Here is a 16,132-nt window from a genome sequence, read left to right on the forward strand (position 1 = left end):
TATGGGTGCATAAATATCTTTGAATTGTTGATTTCATGTTCTTTGGATAAACACCCAGTAGTGGGATAGCTGGGTCATATAGTATCTCTATTTTTAATTTTTTGAGAAATCTCCATACTGTTTTCCATAGTGGCTGCACTAGTTTGCGTTCCCACTAGCAGTGTATGAGGGATCCCTTTTCTCCACATCCTCTCCAACATTTGTTATTTTTTTCTCTCTTTTTTTTTGGAGGGGGGGGGAGATGAGCCCTGAGCTAACATCTGCTGCCAGTTCTCCTCTTTTTGCTGAGGAAGACTGGCCCTGAGCTAACATCCATGCACATCTTCCTCCGCTTTATGTGTGGGATGCCTCCAACAGCATGGCTTGCCAAGTGGTGCCATGTCTGCACCCAGGATCCAAACTGGCGAACCCTGGGCTGCTGAAGCAGAACATGCAAACTTAACTGCTGTGCCTCGGGGCTGGCCCCCAACAATTGTTATTTTTTGTCTTGCTAATTACAGCCATTCTGACAGGTGTAAGGTGATATCTCATTGTAGTTTTAATGTGCATTTCCCTAATAATTAGTGATGTTGAACATCTTTTCATGTGCCTGTTGGCCATCTATGTGTCGTCTTTGGAAAAATGTCTGTTCATATTCTCTGCCCATTTTTTGATTGGATTGTTTGTTGTTTTGTTGTTGAGTTGTGTGAGTTCTTTATATATTCTGAAAATTAACCCCTTGTTGGATATATGCTTTGCAAATATTTTCTCCCCCAGTTGGTGGGTTGTCTTTTCATTTTTTTTCTTTTTTTTTTTTTTTTAATTAATGTTATGATAGATTACAACCTTGTGAGATTTCAGTTGTACATTTTTGTTAGTCATGTTGTGGGTACACCACTTCCCCCTCTGTGCCCTCCCCCCACCCCCCCTTTTCCCTGGTAACCACCGATCAGATCTCCTTATCAATATACTAATTTCCACCTATGAGTGGAGTCATATAGAGTTCGTCTTTCTCTGACTGGCTTATTTCGCTTAACATAATACCCTCGAGGTCCATCCACGTTGTTGTGAATGGGCCAATTTTGTCTTTTTTTATGGCTGAGTAGTATTCCATTGTGTATATATACCACATCTTCTTTATCCAATCATCAGTTTCTGGGCATGTAGGCTGGTTCCACGTCTTGGCTATTGTAAATAATGCTGCAATGAACATAGGGGTGCAACGGACTCTTGAGATTTCTGATATCAGGTTCTTAGGATAGATACCCAGTAATGGGATGGCTGGGTCATAGGGTATTTCTATTTTTAACTTTTTGAGAAGTCTCCATACTGTTTTCCATAGTGGCTGTACCAGTTTGCATTCCCACCAACAGTGTATGAGGGTTCCTTTTTCTCCACAACCTCTCCAACATTTGTCACTCTTGGTTTTGGATGTTTTTGCCAATCTAACAGGTGTAAGGTGATATCTTAGTGTAGTTTTGATTTGCATTTCCCTGATGATTAGCGATGATGAACATCTTTTCATGTGTCTGTTGGCCATATTCATATCTTCTTTTGAGAAATGTCTGTTCATGTCCTCTGCCCATTTTTTGATCGGGTTGTTTGTTTTTTTGTTGTTAAGCAGTGTGAGTTCTTTGTATATTATGGAGATTAACCCTTTGTCGGATAAGTGGCTTGTAAATATTTTTTCCCAATTAGTGAGCTGTTTCTTTGTTTCAATCCTGTTTTCCCTTGCCTTGAAGAAGCTCTTTAGTCTGATGAAGTCCCATTTGTTTATTCTTTCTATTGTTTCCCTCAACTGAGGAGTTACAGTGTCCGAAAAGATTCTTTTGAAACTGATGTCAAAGAGTGTACTGCCTATATTTTCTTCCAAAGGACTTATTGTCTCAGGCCTAATCTTTAGGTCTTTGATCCATTTTGAGTTTATTTTGGTGTGTGGTGAAAAAGACTGGTCAATTTTCAATCTTTTGCATGTGGCTGTCCAGTTTTCCCAGCACCATTTGTTGAAGAGACTTTCTTTTCTCCATTGTAGGCCCTCTGCTCCTTTATCGAAGATTAGCTGTCCATAGATGTGTGGTTTTATCTCTGGGCTTTCAATTCTGTTCCATTGATCTGTGGACCTGTTTTTGTACCAGTACCATGCTGTTTTGATCACTGTAGCTTTGTAGTATGTTTTGAAATCGGGGATTGTGATTCCGCCGGCTTTGTTTTTCTTGCTCAGGATTGCTTTAGCAATTCGCGGTCTTTTGTTGCCCCATATGAATTTTAGGATTGTTTGTTCAATTTCTGTGAAGAATGTTCTTGGGATTCTGATTGGGATAGCATGTTTTTTCATTTTGTACCTGGTTTCCTTTGCCTCTCAGTGGCTTTTTAGTCTGATGTAGTCCCATTTGTTTATTTTTTCTTTTGTTTCCCTTGCCTGAGTAGATATGATATTTGGAAAGATGCTGCTAAGACAGCTGTCAAGAGTGTACTGCCTATATTTTCTTCTAGGAGTTTTATGGTTTCAGATTTTACATTTGAGTTTTTAACCCATTTTGAGTTCAGTTGTGTATGGTGTAAGATAATGGTCTACTTTCATTCTTTTGCACATGGCTGTGCAGTTTTCCCAACACCGTTTATTGAAGAGACTTTCCTTTCTCCATTGTATCTTCTTGGCTCCTTTGTCGAAGATTAGCTGTCCATAGAATGTGCTTTTATTTCTGGGCTCTCAATTTTGTTCCATTGATCTGTGTGTCTGTTTTTCATGCCCGTACCATGCTGTTTTGATCACTGTAGTTTTGTAGTATATTTTGAAGTTAGGGATTGTGATGCTTCCAGCTTTGTTCTTTTTTCTCAGATTTGCTTTGGCTTTTTTGGGCCATTTGTTGTTCTATATAAATTTTAGGATTCTTTGTTCCATTTCCATGAAGAACGTCATTGGGATTCTGATTGGGATTACACTGAATCTGTAGATTGCTTTGGGCAGTATGGCCGTTTTAACTATGCTTATTCTTCCGACCCATGAACATGGTATCTTTCCAAGTCGTAATGTCTTCTTTGATTTCTTTCAACAATGTCTTACAGTTTTCAGTGTATAGGTCTTTCACCTCCTTGGTTAAGTTTATTCCTAGATATTTTATTCTTTTTGTTGTGATTGTAAATGCAATTGTATTCTTGAACTCTCTTTCTGCTAGTTCATTACTAGTGTATAGAAATGCAACTGATTTTTGGAAGTTAATTTTGTGCCCTGCAACTTTGCTGTAGTTGTTGATTATTTCTAATAGTTTTCCAGTAGATTATTTCGAGTTTTCTATATATAGAATCATGTCTTCCATAAACAGCAAGAGTGTCACTTCTTCCTTTCCAATTTGCATACCTTTTATTTCTTTTTCTTGCCTAGTTGCTCTGGCCAAAACCTCCAGTACTATGTTGAATAGGAGTGGCAAGAGTGGGCACCCTTATCTTGTTCCTGTTCTCAGAGGGTTGTTCACCATTCAGTATGATATTGGCTGTGGATTTGTCATATGTTTTATTTTGAAGTACTTTCCTTTATTATGTTGAGGTACTTTCCTTCTCTACCTATTTTATTAAGAGTTTTTTTTTATCATAAATGGATGTTGGATCTTGTCAAATGCTGTCTGTCTATTGAGATGATCATGTGATTTTTATTCCTTATTTTGTTAATGTAGTGTATCACATCGATTGATTTGCAGATATTGAGCCATCCCTGTGTCCCTGGTACAAATCCCACTTGATCATGGTGTATGATCCTTTTAATGTATTGCTGTGTTCGGTTTGCCAATATTTTGTTGAGGATTTTTGCACCTATGTTCATCAGCAATATTGGCCTGTAATTTTCCTTCTTTGTGTTGTCCTTGTCTGGTTTGGGGATCAGGGTAGTGTTGGCCTCATAGAATGAGTTAGGAAGCATCACATAATCTTCATTTTTTTGGAATAGTTTGAGGAGGATAGGTATTAAATCTTATTTGAATGTTTTGTGGAATTCTCCAGAGAAGCCACCTGGTCCTGGACTTTTGTTTTTTGGGGGGTTTTTGATTACTGTTTGAATCTCTTAACTTGTGCTTGGTCTATTCAGATTCTCTATTTTTTTCTTGATTTCAATTTTGGGTGGTTGTGTGAATCGAGGAATTTATCCATTTCTTCTCGGTTATCCAATTTGTTGGCATATAGTTTTTCATAGTATTCTCTTGTAATCCTTTATATTTCTGTGGTATTTGTTGTAATTTCTCCCCTTTCATTTTTTATTTTATTTATTTGAGCCTTCTCTTTTTCTTAGTGAGTCTAAGTAAGGGTTTGTCAATTCTGTTTATCTTCTCAAAAAACCAGTTCTTAGTTTCATTGATCCTTTCTGTTATTTTTAAGTCTCTATTTCATTTATTTCTGCTCTAATTTTTATTATTTCCCTCTTTCTGCTGACTCTGGCCTTCTTTTGTTCCACTTTTTCTAGTTCTGTTAGGTATAGTTTAGATTACTTATTTGAGATTTTTCATGTTTGTTGAGGTGGGCCTATATTGCTATAAATTTCCCTCTCAGTACTGCTTTTGCTGCATCCCATAAGAGTTGTTTATGTTGTGTTTGCATTTCATTTTTCTGCAGGTATTTTTGATTTCTTCATTGATCCAATGGTTGTTCAGAAGCATGTTGTTTAGTCTCTACATATTTGTGACTTTCCCAGCTTTTTTCTTGTAGTTAATTTCTAGTTTCATATCATTGTGGTTGGAAGAGATGCTTGATATGATTTCACTCTTCTTACATTTATTGAGGCTTGCCTTGTTTTCTAGCATATGTTCTGTCTTTGAGAATGTTCCATGTGTGCTTGAGAAGAATGTGTATTCTGCTCTTTTTGGGTGGACTGTTCTATATATGTCCATCTGGTATAGTGTTTCATTTCATCCACTATTTCCTTGTTGACTTTCTGCTTGGATGATCTATCCCTTGATGTAAGTGGGGTGTTGAGGTCCCTTACTATTATTGTGTTGCTGTCAATTTCTCCCTTTAGCTCTGTTAATAGTTGCTTTATATCCTTTGGTACTCCTGTGTTAAGTGCATATATATTCATAAGCATTATGTCCTCTTGGTGGAGTGTCCCTTTTATCGTTATATATTGCCCCTCTTTGTCTCTCATCATCTTTTTTATCTTGAAGTCTGTTTTGTCTGATATAAGTAAGGCAACAGTTGCTTTCTTTTGCTTGCCATTTGCTTGGAATGTCATCTTCCATCTCTTCACTCTGAGGCTGTGTTTGTCTTTAGAGCTGAGATGTGTTTCCTGGAGGGAGCTTATTGTTGGGTCTTGTTTTTTAATCTGTCCAGGCACTCTGTGTCTTTTGATTGGAGAATTCTATCCTTTTATATTTAGAGTGATTATTGATATATGAGGGCTTCATACTGCCGTTTTATCTCTTGTTATCCAGTTGTTGTGTATTTCCCTTGTATTTCTGACTGCCATTTCAGTTTGTTGATTTTCTATGATGGTTTTCTCAATTTTTTCTTTATTTATGATTTGTGGCTCTACTCTGATTTTTTGGTTAATGGTTACAATGAAGTTTGTATAAAAGGTCTCACAGATGAGATAGTCCATTTTCTGATAGCCTCTTATCTCCATTAGCCTAAGCAGGTTCCATCCCTTTCCTCTTCTTGTGAGTTATTGTTGTCACAAATTATTCTTTTTTTCTGTTGTGAGTTTGTGACTAAATTGAAGTGTCTGTAGTTATTTTTGATGCTTTCCTTCCCTTTTTCTTTTAGTCAGGATGTCTATTACCATCCTCTGCTCTACCAGCTGAGCTATCAAAGGGACAGACCCCTCTATGTTTTGTTATAATTACTTGTTCACTAACCCATTCTGATATAGAGCTGCAGTTTTCTGATTCTATCTGTTTGTTTTTCTCCTTGCTCAAGGTTTTGTAAACCTTTGCTTTTTCGTTTCAGATGGGAAGGCTCCTTTCAATGTTTCTTGTAAGGCAGGCCTAGGGGCAGTTACGTCCTCAGCTTTTGTTTATCCTGGAAAGCTTTTATTTCTCCATCGTATCTGAAGGATACTTTTGCTGGATAGCATATTCTTGGCTGAAAGTTTTTGTCTTTCAGTATTTTGAATATATCATTCCATTCTCTCCCAGCCTCTAAGGTTTCTACTGAGGAATCTGTTGAAAGCCTGATAGGGTTTCCTTTGTAGGTTATTTTCTTCTGTCTTGTGGCCCTTAATATTTTTTCTTTGTCATTGACTTTTGCCAGGTTTTCTATTATATGCCTTGGAGAAGGTCTTTTTGCATTGATGTATTTAGGAGTTCTATTGGCTTCATGTACTTGTAAATCTAGTTTCTTACCCCGATTTGGGAAGTCCTCAGGTATTATGTCTTTGAACAAGCTCTCTGCTCCTCTCTGCCTGTCTTCTCCCTCTGGAATACCTGTAATCCTTATGTTGTGTTTCTTAATTGAGTCAGATATTTCTTGAAGAATTTCTTCATTTTTTAAAGATCTTAGTTCTCTCTTCTCCTTCACCTGAAGTATTTCTAGATTTTTATCTTCTGGTCACTTATTCTCTCCTCCATAAGGTCAGCTCTGTTTCTTATGATTTTCAGATTATTTTTTCACTCATTAGTTGTGTTTTTCATATCCAGAATTTCTGTATAGTTTTTTTTAAGGGCTTCAGTCTCTTTGGTGAGTATTCCTTCTGCTCATTAATTTTATTCCTGAGCTCATTAAACTGTCTTTCTGAGTTTTCTTGTAACTCATTGACTCTCTTTATAACTATTTTGAATTCTCTGTCATTTAGGTTGTAAATTTCTGTGACTTCAGGATTGTCATTTTCTTTCTGCTCTGGAGTGTTACTGTAGTTCTTCATGGTGTTTGGTGAATTGATCCTTTGCTGGCACACTTGTGGTAGTATCAGGTTGCAGATTCCACCTGCCACTGCTGAGGTGGGAGGCAGGAGCTGTGTTCTCTGGTCCCACTCCTTTGCTGGAAGTTGTGCTGGTAGGACTGCTCTACCTTTGTGTGGCCTGGCCACAGTTGCTTGGTGGCATGCAGTTGCATGATGGGTCGTGCACACATGTGCAGGTGGGGCCTTTGTGCTCCACTGGCCGGTCACTCTCATGCAGGTGAGACTGCTGCTCTTGGCAGGGTACCAACTGAGCTGCTGCACTAGGCAGGAGGGGAGGGGCACTTTTTTTCACACATAGGCCGACTCTGCACTTGTGGGCAGCTTGGCTGAGCTGCTGCGTTTGGTGGGCGAGGCTCCCTCACTGGGGGTGATCTGCCACCACTCCGTGGGGAGCATTTCCACCAGCGGGGCTGCTGAGGCATGGTGGGCAGTCCTGCGGGCCAGGCCACCACTCCGAAAGCATTCGTTTGCAGGCCGGGCTGCCCCTACCTTCTCTTATAGTCTCACTGGCTGTCTGTGAGGACCCGAGACCTGGATTGCCGTCACCAGGGAGGAGGAGGGCTGCACTCACCCAGTTCCACTGCTTCCCAGGGATTCAGTCCAGCCACCTTCAGGTGTATGACTGTATGGATCTCTCAGGCATCCTATTGTGCTATGAAGGGAATCCTGTGTTGGTTAATGAATCTCTGTCTAGTTGTAACTTAGAGGAGAGAAACAAAGGGAACAACTCACTCTGCCATGATGCTAATGTCACTCTGGATTATCATTTTAAAAATAAATAGAATATTGTATTCAAAGACTTGGGACACAAAATATAAAGAAATTGTAGGTGAAATAGACTTAAACTTAAAACTATAACTCTAGTGACTATAATTCCAATTGATTTGATGACCCAAAACATTTTATTAATTTTCAGTATCTAAGTTATAGTATTATGAACATCGGTTATAATTCAATACAGCAATTACAGATGAGGAACTGCTCTCTGCCTGGCGTGGACAGACCCTGTGGAAGGCAGAAAACACGGAGAAGACCATCTGACCATCAAACTGTCTTCAGCCTTGTCACAAAATAAGACAGACGTATATGAATTGGATAAATAACAAAATGAAGTTGTTTAAAAAGAGTGCTGTTCAATGGCTATGTGTTCCTGCTCTTATAAAATTGTCAAGAGCAATGATGTGGATGGAGAGATTAGAGAGCCTTAAGTGGTCAATGAGGGTTTTATGGAGAGAGTACAACTTGCAGCTGGAAAGGTTGGTATGTGGAGAGCAGTGGCATGCAGCGAGTCTCCAACCTGGAGATGAGTGTGGGGTTTGGAGGGACAGTGTGGAGATGTGAGACTGTCCACCAGGAGCTCAGCAATCCCATTGCCAGCAGTGGAGTGGGCCTGGATAACAGAAACAATTTATAGGCAACAGGGACTAGCTGAGTGGGATTCTGACATGAGGAAAAGTGATGCTTTAAGTATTTATGTTGCACTTTATGTATGTAAAGGGCATGGGTAATTGGGCTAAAGCTGAGGTTGTAGTTTTCTTAAAATGGGCCATTTCCTATTTTCTTCTTATAACTAAAAGTGGCAACCCTTGCCCCTTTCCACTTCCACAGAGATAATCTCTTTCAACAATATTAGCTTATTTTCTTGATGTTTTCCTGATATCACTATGGGGTGCTATATTGTTGCTTCTTGATTTGATTTGGGCATTATCTATTAACCTCCCACTGTGAAAGAGGAGGATTCATCTATTTTTTTCTCTGCTCCTATCATACATACACACCCTTCTAATTCTCTACCCTCAACATAGCTTGATTGTAATTTTGGTTATGCCAATATTTAGTATTTGCATTATAAGACTGTATAAACATTATTCACAATAATGCCATGTCATAAACTATGATTTTTTCCTTTTCCTGCACAGCTGTTTATTTTCCCTGGAATTAATAATCATCTGCTTAGTGTTCTATTTACTTATCACTGTCACTGAGTATTTGCTTGGTCTTCTATGTCTTTGTCATTATGTTATTCCCAGTCTCAAACTGCTCTCTTATCATTTCCGCCTTCCTGAAGAATTCTGCTCCAGAGTCTTCTCATGTGCTGCAGCTCACCCTCCTGCTTTTCACGGGTGGCGTTCAGCTGCCATCTGGGATCTGCCCCTGCCATGATCCTGGCGAATCTCTTCACTTCTCTTCTGTGTCAAATCTCAGATCCTAAATCTCGTATATTCCTTTGTAGCTTGCTCCTTCTTCTTGGTGTTACATAATCTCCAGTAGCTTTCTTAGCAAAGTTGCGTAAGAGGTAAAATATTTTGAAATCTCACATGAATGAAGATCTTTTTAGCTTGCTCACACACTTAACGATAGTTTGGCTTGGTGTTATTTCTTGTTTGGAATTCATCTTCCTTCAGAATTTTGAAGGCATTGCTCCGTTATCTTCTAATGTCTGGTATTACTGAGAAGTCCAAACCCATTTTAATTCCTGAACCTTGTATGTGACCCATTCTTTTACTTTTCCCCCTCTTTTTGAAAATCAGTAGAATCTCCTTTGTCCCCAGTGTTCTGATTTCAATGTTTTGCCTTTGAATGGGTCTGTTTACATCCATTGTGCTGGGCTCTTGTTGGATGTTTTCAGTCTGGAAACTCATGTCCTTCAATTCTGGAATATTTTCCTGTAACATTTGATGGTTTTCTTCCATCCGTATTCTTTGTTCTTCTTTTGCAACTCCTTTCTTAGCTCTTGGACTTCTGGAATTCTTTCTTTGATATTCCTATCTTTTCTCTCCTATTTTCTGACCTTCGTATTTCTGTTTTGTTTTCTGGGTGATTTTCTAACATTTAGCTTCCACCTCTTTTATAGAGACTTTATTTTTACTAATCATATTCTTAATTTCCAACAAGTCTTTTTTGTTCTCTTTTTTTCATGGATGCCATATTTCCTCTTACAACTCTGAAGATATTAACAGTGATTGATTTTTCCCCCCTCAAATTTTCATCTTCCTCTTATGGTTTTTGTTTCCAGTGAGTTGCTGTGTTTATGCTTGTTTATCTGGTCTCTACTATCACATTAGATGCTTTTCTTAGATGGCAATTGATCCTAAATAATTTAAACATTAGTCCAATAAAATGGTGATTGAAAGCCCTGAGAGAGTGGGTGGAGCTTAGCAGCTGTGAGTGTTACCAATAATGAGGTCTAGCTGGGCTGTTTTACTGGCAAGCCCTCAACGTAATTCTCTTTATGTCTTTCCTTCTGGGCTGGTCAGATTTCTCAGGCTTCTGCCTGCAGGCCTAGCTGCCAGCTTTCTGGGAGCCAAATGGAGAAGAGATCTGGGTTCTCAGCCTCCACTGTGCCTACTTTCACTTAATCCCTCTCATCTCAGTAAGATCCCCCGACAACTGTGCCTGTCCTCTAACCCAGAAATACTTTATTCCACTCTTTCCGGAGAATAAGCTTCCGGTCCCTGTGGAGGTGGGGGAGGAGCTATTGCCAGATGGAGATCTAGATGCTACCTCTAGCTCTCTTCTTCCTTTTACCCCACTTCCAGAATTAATTCATGCCATCAATTTACGAACCTTCTAGGGGATTCTGAATTGTAGATCAGGCTGGTTCTTCTCTTGTCTGGTTTGGGCTTTGGATTGGTTTTCATAGATCAGCTGTCATCTACTTTTCAACTTCTAAAATGCTGATACTGTGTTTCCTCTGTGTTCTACCCATATTTCAATAGGGAGCTGAGATAGGGTCCATCTGTCCCCACAATCCACAGTGGAGCATTTTGGAATAAAAGTCTGAGGGTATGTATTTGTTATGTGTCTCTTCCTTATAAAACCAGAATACAGGGGGAAATAAACTTTTGACTTTGTATTATATAGTTTGGCTGGATGAAGAATGGACTGAATTAGGGTCAGACAAAAGGTTGATTTGTGTATTTCATAGTAGAATGATGTGTGTTTTTTTTATAGGTTGTGGTTCCAATACCTTCATGGTTAACAAGAACCAGAGAATCTGTCACAGATGATCCTCAAAAATTCTCAACAGAATTGTCTATAATTTATAAGTACTCCCCGTTTAAAACTGAAGCTGAATTGATGAAGCAGTTTGATGTGATCTATGGGAAATGTGGTAAGATCATCAAAACTCAGAAATTTTGATGAAAGTATTCGTTTGCCATGTCTCATGAAAAACACTATAAATATGTTTTCATATTTTTTCTATTTATAATGTCATGTGGAATCTCACATGGAGTAGTTGTTCATTTTATCCATTTAAGTCTTGTCTTAAGAGAATCCAAACATGAATGACTCTTAAGTCCCTGACACTGGGAGAAAGGTTTGTACTTGCATGAGCTTGGTGAAATTGGATGAGAGAGGATGGTACAGGCTGTGACCACAGGGCCTCCATGCTCCCTGCATCAGAGAGCAAAGTTTGGAGGTGCTTATCGCAGCCTCTCAGATGAGATGATCCCAGATTTCTAAGAGAGTTAACAACTTATAAAGTAAGGAATCCAGGCTTCTGGGCCAGTCTTTCTCTAGACTTCCACCACTTTTCATATCTAAAAGCAAAAACAACCCTACTCTGGAGAACGCCATGTGCATTTTGCTTTTTGCAACTCCTTAATTTATATAATGTTTATAGTGAAATTCTTCAAATTTTCTTCTCTAACCTGTGGCATTTTGTTTAAAGTGGTGTTTTACATCATCCTTTTCCCTTTCTCATAGTGGAAAAGTAGTGACAAATAAATATTCATTTTATTAACATATACATGATATACTTTAAGGACAGTTAATGTAATCTCTTAGTTGACTTCTAGTTGTGAAATATTTGTATAAATACTAATGAAGGGTGTGCTATTTCCTGCATACTCCTCTAAATGCTTCATAAAAATTAACTCACTTACTCCTCAAGACAATGCTTTGTTTTATAAAAGTATCTCATGAAGTCCATTGTACAGATTAGAAAAAGTAGGTTCAGAGAGGTTAGGAGATGTATCTGAGGTCATTGCACTAGTAAATGGTTGATCCTGGATTTAGACACAGGCATTTAGGCTCCCAGGCCAATTCTTAGCTACTGTGCTCTTCTTCCTGTGTTTAAGTTCTGCCAAAAAAAAGTGTAATTGATTGTTTTTTCATTTCTCTGATGGTCCTGTTTGTCTTCATATCACGATAAACTTTGTAAAGAATCTGGACTTGTTTGTTCACTGTGCTGTAGAGCAAGGGTCAGCAAATGATGGCCCACAGGTCAAATCCAGCCCCACACCTGTTTTTGTAAATAAAGTTTTATTGGAATACAGCCACTCTCATTCATTGATGTATTCTCTATGGCGGCTGTCCTGCTACAACGGTAGAGTTGAGTTGTGAGTAGTTGCGGCAGAGACCATATGGCCTGCAAAACCTCAAATATTTATTACCTTACCCTGTACAGAAGAAGTTTGCCAACAACTGTTATAGGGTCTAAAAGCAATCTTTCATATTTGTACAAATTTTTAAAACTCCTCTTTGTTCTTATGTGCATTGATTTCGGTTCCCCCAGTGAGAGCTTTACCTATAATACAAATTTGGCTCAGGCACCTAACAATTTTCATTATGCAAATTATGAAAAGGGTGCCAAAATTTAAGAATCCACATTGAAAGACTTATAGTGAATTAAGTAATAATAAGCAGCACCATACTGTAGAAACTCAACACTCTTTGGCAGAGAGTAGAATTTTTTGTAAAACGTATGTCTTGGAACTTATCCAAGTATATTATTTACTGAAGTACAAAAGGAAGTTTGGTCCACAGCAGGCTTAATTCCACAGATGAGATAATAGCACCATGACTAATATCTAGTGTAGTTAAAATACTGACAAGTCGAACGTCTATTTTTCTACTAGGTACTTTGCTGGTTATTTATAACTTGAAGCTTCTGCTTAGTGGAGAGCCAGAGTTGGATGTTAAAACTGACAAGGAAGATATCCTGATAGCTGGAGCTCTTGAGGAGTGAGTAACGTGTGTGTTCGACACAACATCTCTCAACAATGGCAGTGAGCTGGAGTTAGGAACCCTGCATCCTGCTTCCAGGTCTGAGGCCACTGGGCCTTAGCACTAGGACAATTCATTGTACCCCAGTTACAGATGAAGTAAGTTAGGCTGGGCCACTTATTCCTGAACCTGTGAGCCTCTGAGTGACCTAGGCAGCTTCTTAGGAAGCGTAGGATCGTTTCATGTCAGACCTAGTATTTTTCATATGTTCTCCAGGTGATTCAGAGGGACCAGCATGTTTGGGGGCCACTGGACTTTGAGATCTCTATGATTCTCTAATTCCAAAACTCCTGTGTTATGAACCTGACAACTGAAAAAAAAAGGGCCAGAGTTCATTATTCATTACAGAGCATTAAAAATAGACATCAGTATGGTATGAAGCAAAAAGGAATATGAACAAATAATAATTCAGAATGGCACCGTGAACTGCGTATTTGCAGTATATAAATAAATAAACACATTCATTTTTCTTGGCTATTAGGGATCCATAGGACAAGAATGAGAAAGCACTGAGGGGCCTGGGAGAAATAATGAAATAGTGAATGAATCTAGTTTTCTGTAAAATAACTTTGTATTTAAAATTTATTCGCTTGAGCCTGCAGTTTCTTAGTGTCAGAACCCCAGAGCTAGAAGGGATTTTTTAAAGGAATTTAACCCCATATGATTCATGTTATGTACCAGTATTGTCCAATAGAAATATAAGGAGAGCCACAAATATGAACCACCTATGTGATCTTAAATTTTCTAGTAGCCACATTGAGAAAAGTATGGGAAAAAAAACAGGTGAAATTAATTTTAATAATATTATTATTTAGTCTGGAATATATAAAATATTCTAATTTCAATTTTAATACAAGAAATATTAATGAGATATTTTACATTCTTTTATTCCTACTAAGTCTTTGAAATCCAGTGTGTGTTTTACACATATGGCACATATCAATTTGAACTATTGCACAGTAGCCGCATGTGGCCAGTAGCTACCATGTTGGACAGTGCAGTTTTAGACCAAGATATTAAGACCCAAGGCCACATACCAACTTAACAGAGAACTCCTTTTTTTTTGCCTTTGAGATGAAATTTAGAAAGTCCCTTCCACAGTTAGAAAATTTAATGTTTGATAACACACTTTTAGATGATCTTTTCTACTTTCTTCTGATTTATATTTTTTCTCATTTCATTCCAACATGGGGAATTTTTAATTTACACAGAAATGGAATTTGTTTTCTTTTTGGAAAAAAAAATCTAGCATAATTACTATTGTGCAAATTCTGGGAAGCCTTTTGCCAACATGAATGTACCAGTACCAGAAAGGAGGCGCAGAGTTGTTCCTGGCACCTCCATTACTATCTCCCGCTGGCCCTGCCCTTTTGCTTAACAGCTGGTTCCAAAGCCAATATCTCATGCTATTTAAAAGCTTTGAGTACAGATTTTCAAACAGTTATCTGTCGGAGTGGCTTGGCATTTCAGTGCTAGCATCAGGAAACAATACATTATTAGAGGAATAATTTGACAGCTGATTCTTTGGGAAAAAGTTCTCACTGTTTCCAGATTGTTTCATGAAGCCAGAAGCTTCTTAAGCCATTTAGGCAGTTAATTACAAAATAAAGAAAATGGATCAGACCAAAGATGTGTACAATTCCCCTTTGGAACATTGACTACATTGGATTTTTTGGTTTGATTTTTCAGCAAAATTTTTCATAGTTTAATCGCAAGAAAAGTCTTTTAAATACAGGGATGGGATTTTATGAAGGATTATTGTGAAGAGGAGACATAATCTCTGTACCAAGGATGCTACATGTTTCATGACATCTGATATGAGTACCATGGTGGTACCAAGAAGGGGCAGCAGTACCACCTCCTGGGGGGTAGTAATGCCACTTTAGTTTTCTCCTCTAAAAAGTCAGTGGGTTCTGACGTTAACACCCCATTCCTCTTCACTAAAGGACTGGAAAAGCATTAACTCTTGGGGCTAAAAGAATACTCCTCGTCCAACATGGATCTTTTTCTGATACCTCTTCCATTTATGACTTCTGACATTTGAAATTCTAATCAAGTAAAGTTTACATAATCTTGATTTCAAGAACAAGTAGTTTGTAACATAAATCCTTTACCGTTTCTTTTCCTTGTGGTTACTTTTTGCCCTTAAAGCCACTGGGTTTGGTTCTACATCTGCCCCCAACAAGTTTCAAACCTTGAAACTATGTAATTTTCACCTTTGGTCTTAGATGTTGTAGTCCTGCTGGTTCTGAAAATAATTTAATTTTCTACATAGAAATAGGAAAATTAAAGCTTTCAGTCTTTTATTTGGCCTTAGAGAAGGAGTTTTCTGGTATTATTTATTTTCTTCCAATGTTGTTTTTCATAAAATCAAAAGTGAAACAATATTTTTAAAAATTTTTAAGAAAAGAATTTACGTATCATAATTGATTATTAATTTTTATTATTCCATCCTTGTGTTTCTTAAGTGCAATTTCTCATTTTTCATTTATGATTTGCTCCTAAACTGTATCCAAGTTACTATATAGACTTGATAAGTCTCATTTCATAACGATTTCTTAATAAGTGGTTTTATAATAGTCCATTGAATTGATTCATCATAATTTACATAACTATTCTTGTATTTTTGGCTACTAGCATTAGTCCCAATGTTTCATATTATTTATGAATAATGTTGAAATAAACATATTCATGCAGATGGATTGTTTTATTATTTTGAATTATTTTCTTAAGACAGATTCCCAGGAAAGGAACTACTGAGTCAGAGTCTGAACTTTCATATGGTTCTTGTGACTATTTGGTCTCAGTTTTAAACTTGGCAACCAAAACCCTTTATCATTCTGCTTTGGGCAGAGGCTCTAACAGTAGTGATCAGACCATTGGCAGGGCCTTGTTTCAGGATGACAATAACGTCATGAACATTTCATTAGGAGTGATGTTCAAGCACACAGGCGGTGATGGCATGTGCTTTGGCAACGTCATTCTAAAGACAACCTGTTTTCACTTATATTTTTAAAAATCATGTAGATAGATAACAGTCATCTCAGAAGTTCGGAGTGCAGATGAGGCAGAAGTTTGCATTTAACGTGTGCTGTGTTAAATTGGGGTTGGAGTCTGTGAATGTGGCATGTGGAGAGTGCCAGGGACTCATGCATAGGTCCCAGGGGAGTGTGCAGAAAGTGAGTTGTATCTGCAGTGCAGGGGGAGAATCATGGTGAATTATCTGTTGTGTTAAAGTTAGGCAAATTTCCCTGAAAGGGA

At 38.0% G+C, this 16,132-nt stretch overlaps 1 protein-coding gene across 1 annotated transcript in view; it reads left to right on the plus strand.

Annotated features, from left to right (window-relative positions):
* MORC1 (MORC family CW-type zinc finger 1) overlaps nucleotides 1-16,132 on the plus strand; it is a 168,081-nt gene that overhangs the window by 17,927 nt on the left and 134,022 nt on the right. The window contains exons 7-8 of the mRNA XM_070582769.1: nucleotides 10,814-10,973; nucleotides 12,724-12,829. Of these exons, the coding sequence (XP_070438870.1) occupies nucleotides 10,814-10,973; nucleotides 12,724-12,829 (266 nt within the window). The remainder of the gene's footprint in view (nucleotides 1-10,813; nucleotides 10,974-12,723; nucleotides 12,830-16,132) is intronic.

The sequence above is a fragment of the Equus przewalskii genome, chromosome 18, assembly GCF_037783145.1.
Source record: "Equus przewalskii isolate Varuska chromosome 18, EquPr2, whole genome shotgun sequence".
Taxonomy (NCBI): domain Eukaryota; kingdom Metazoa; phylum Chordata; class Mammalia; order Perissodactyla; family Equidae; genus Equus; species Equus przewalskii.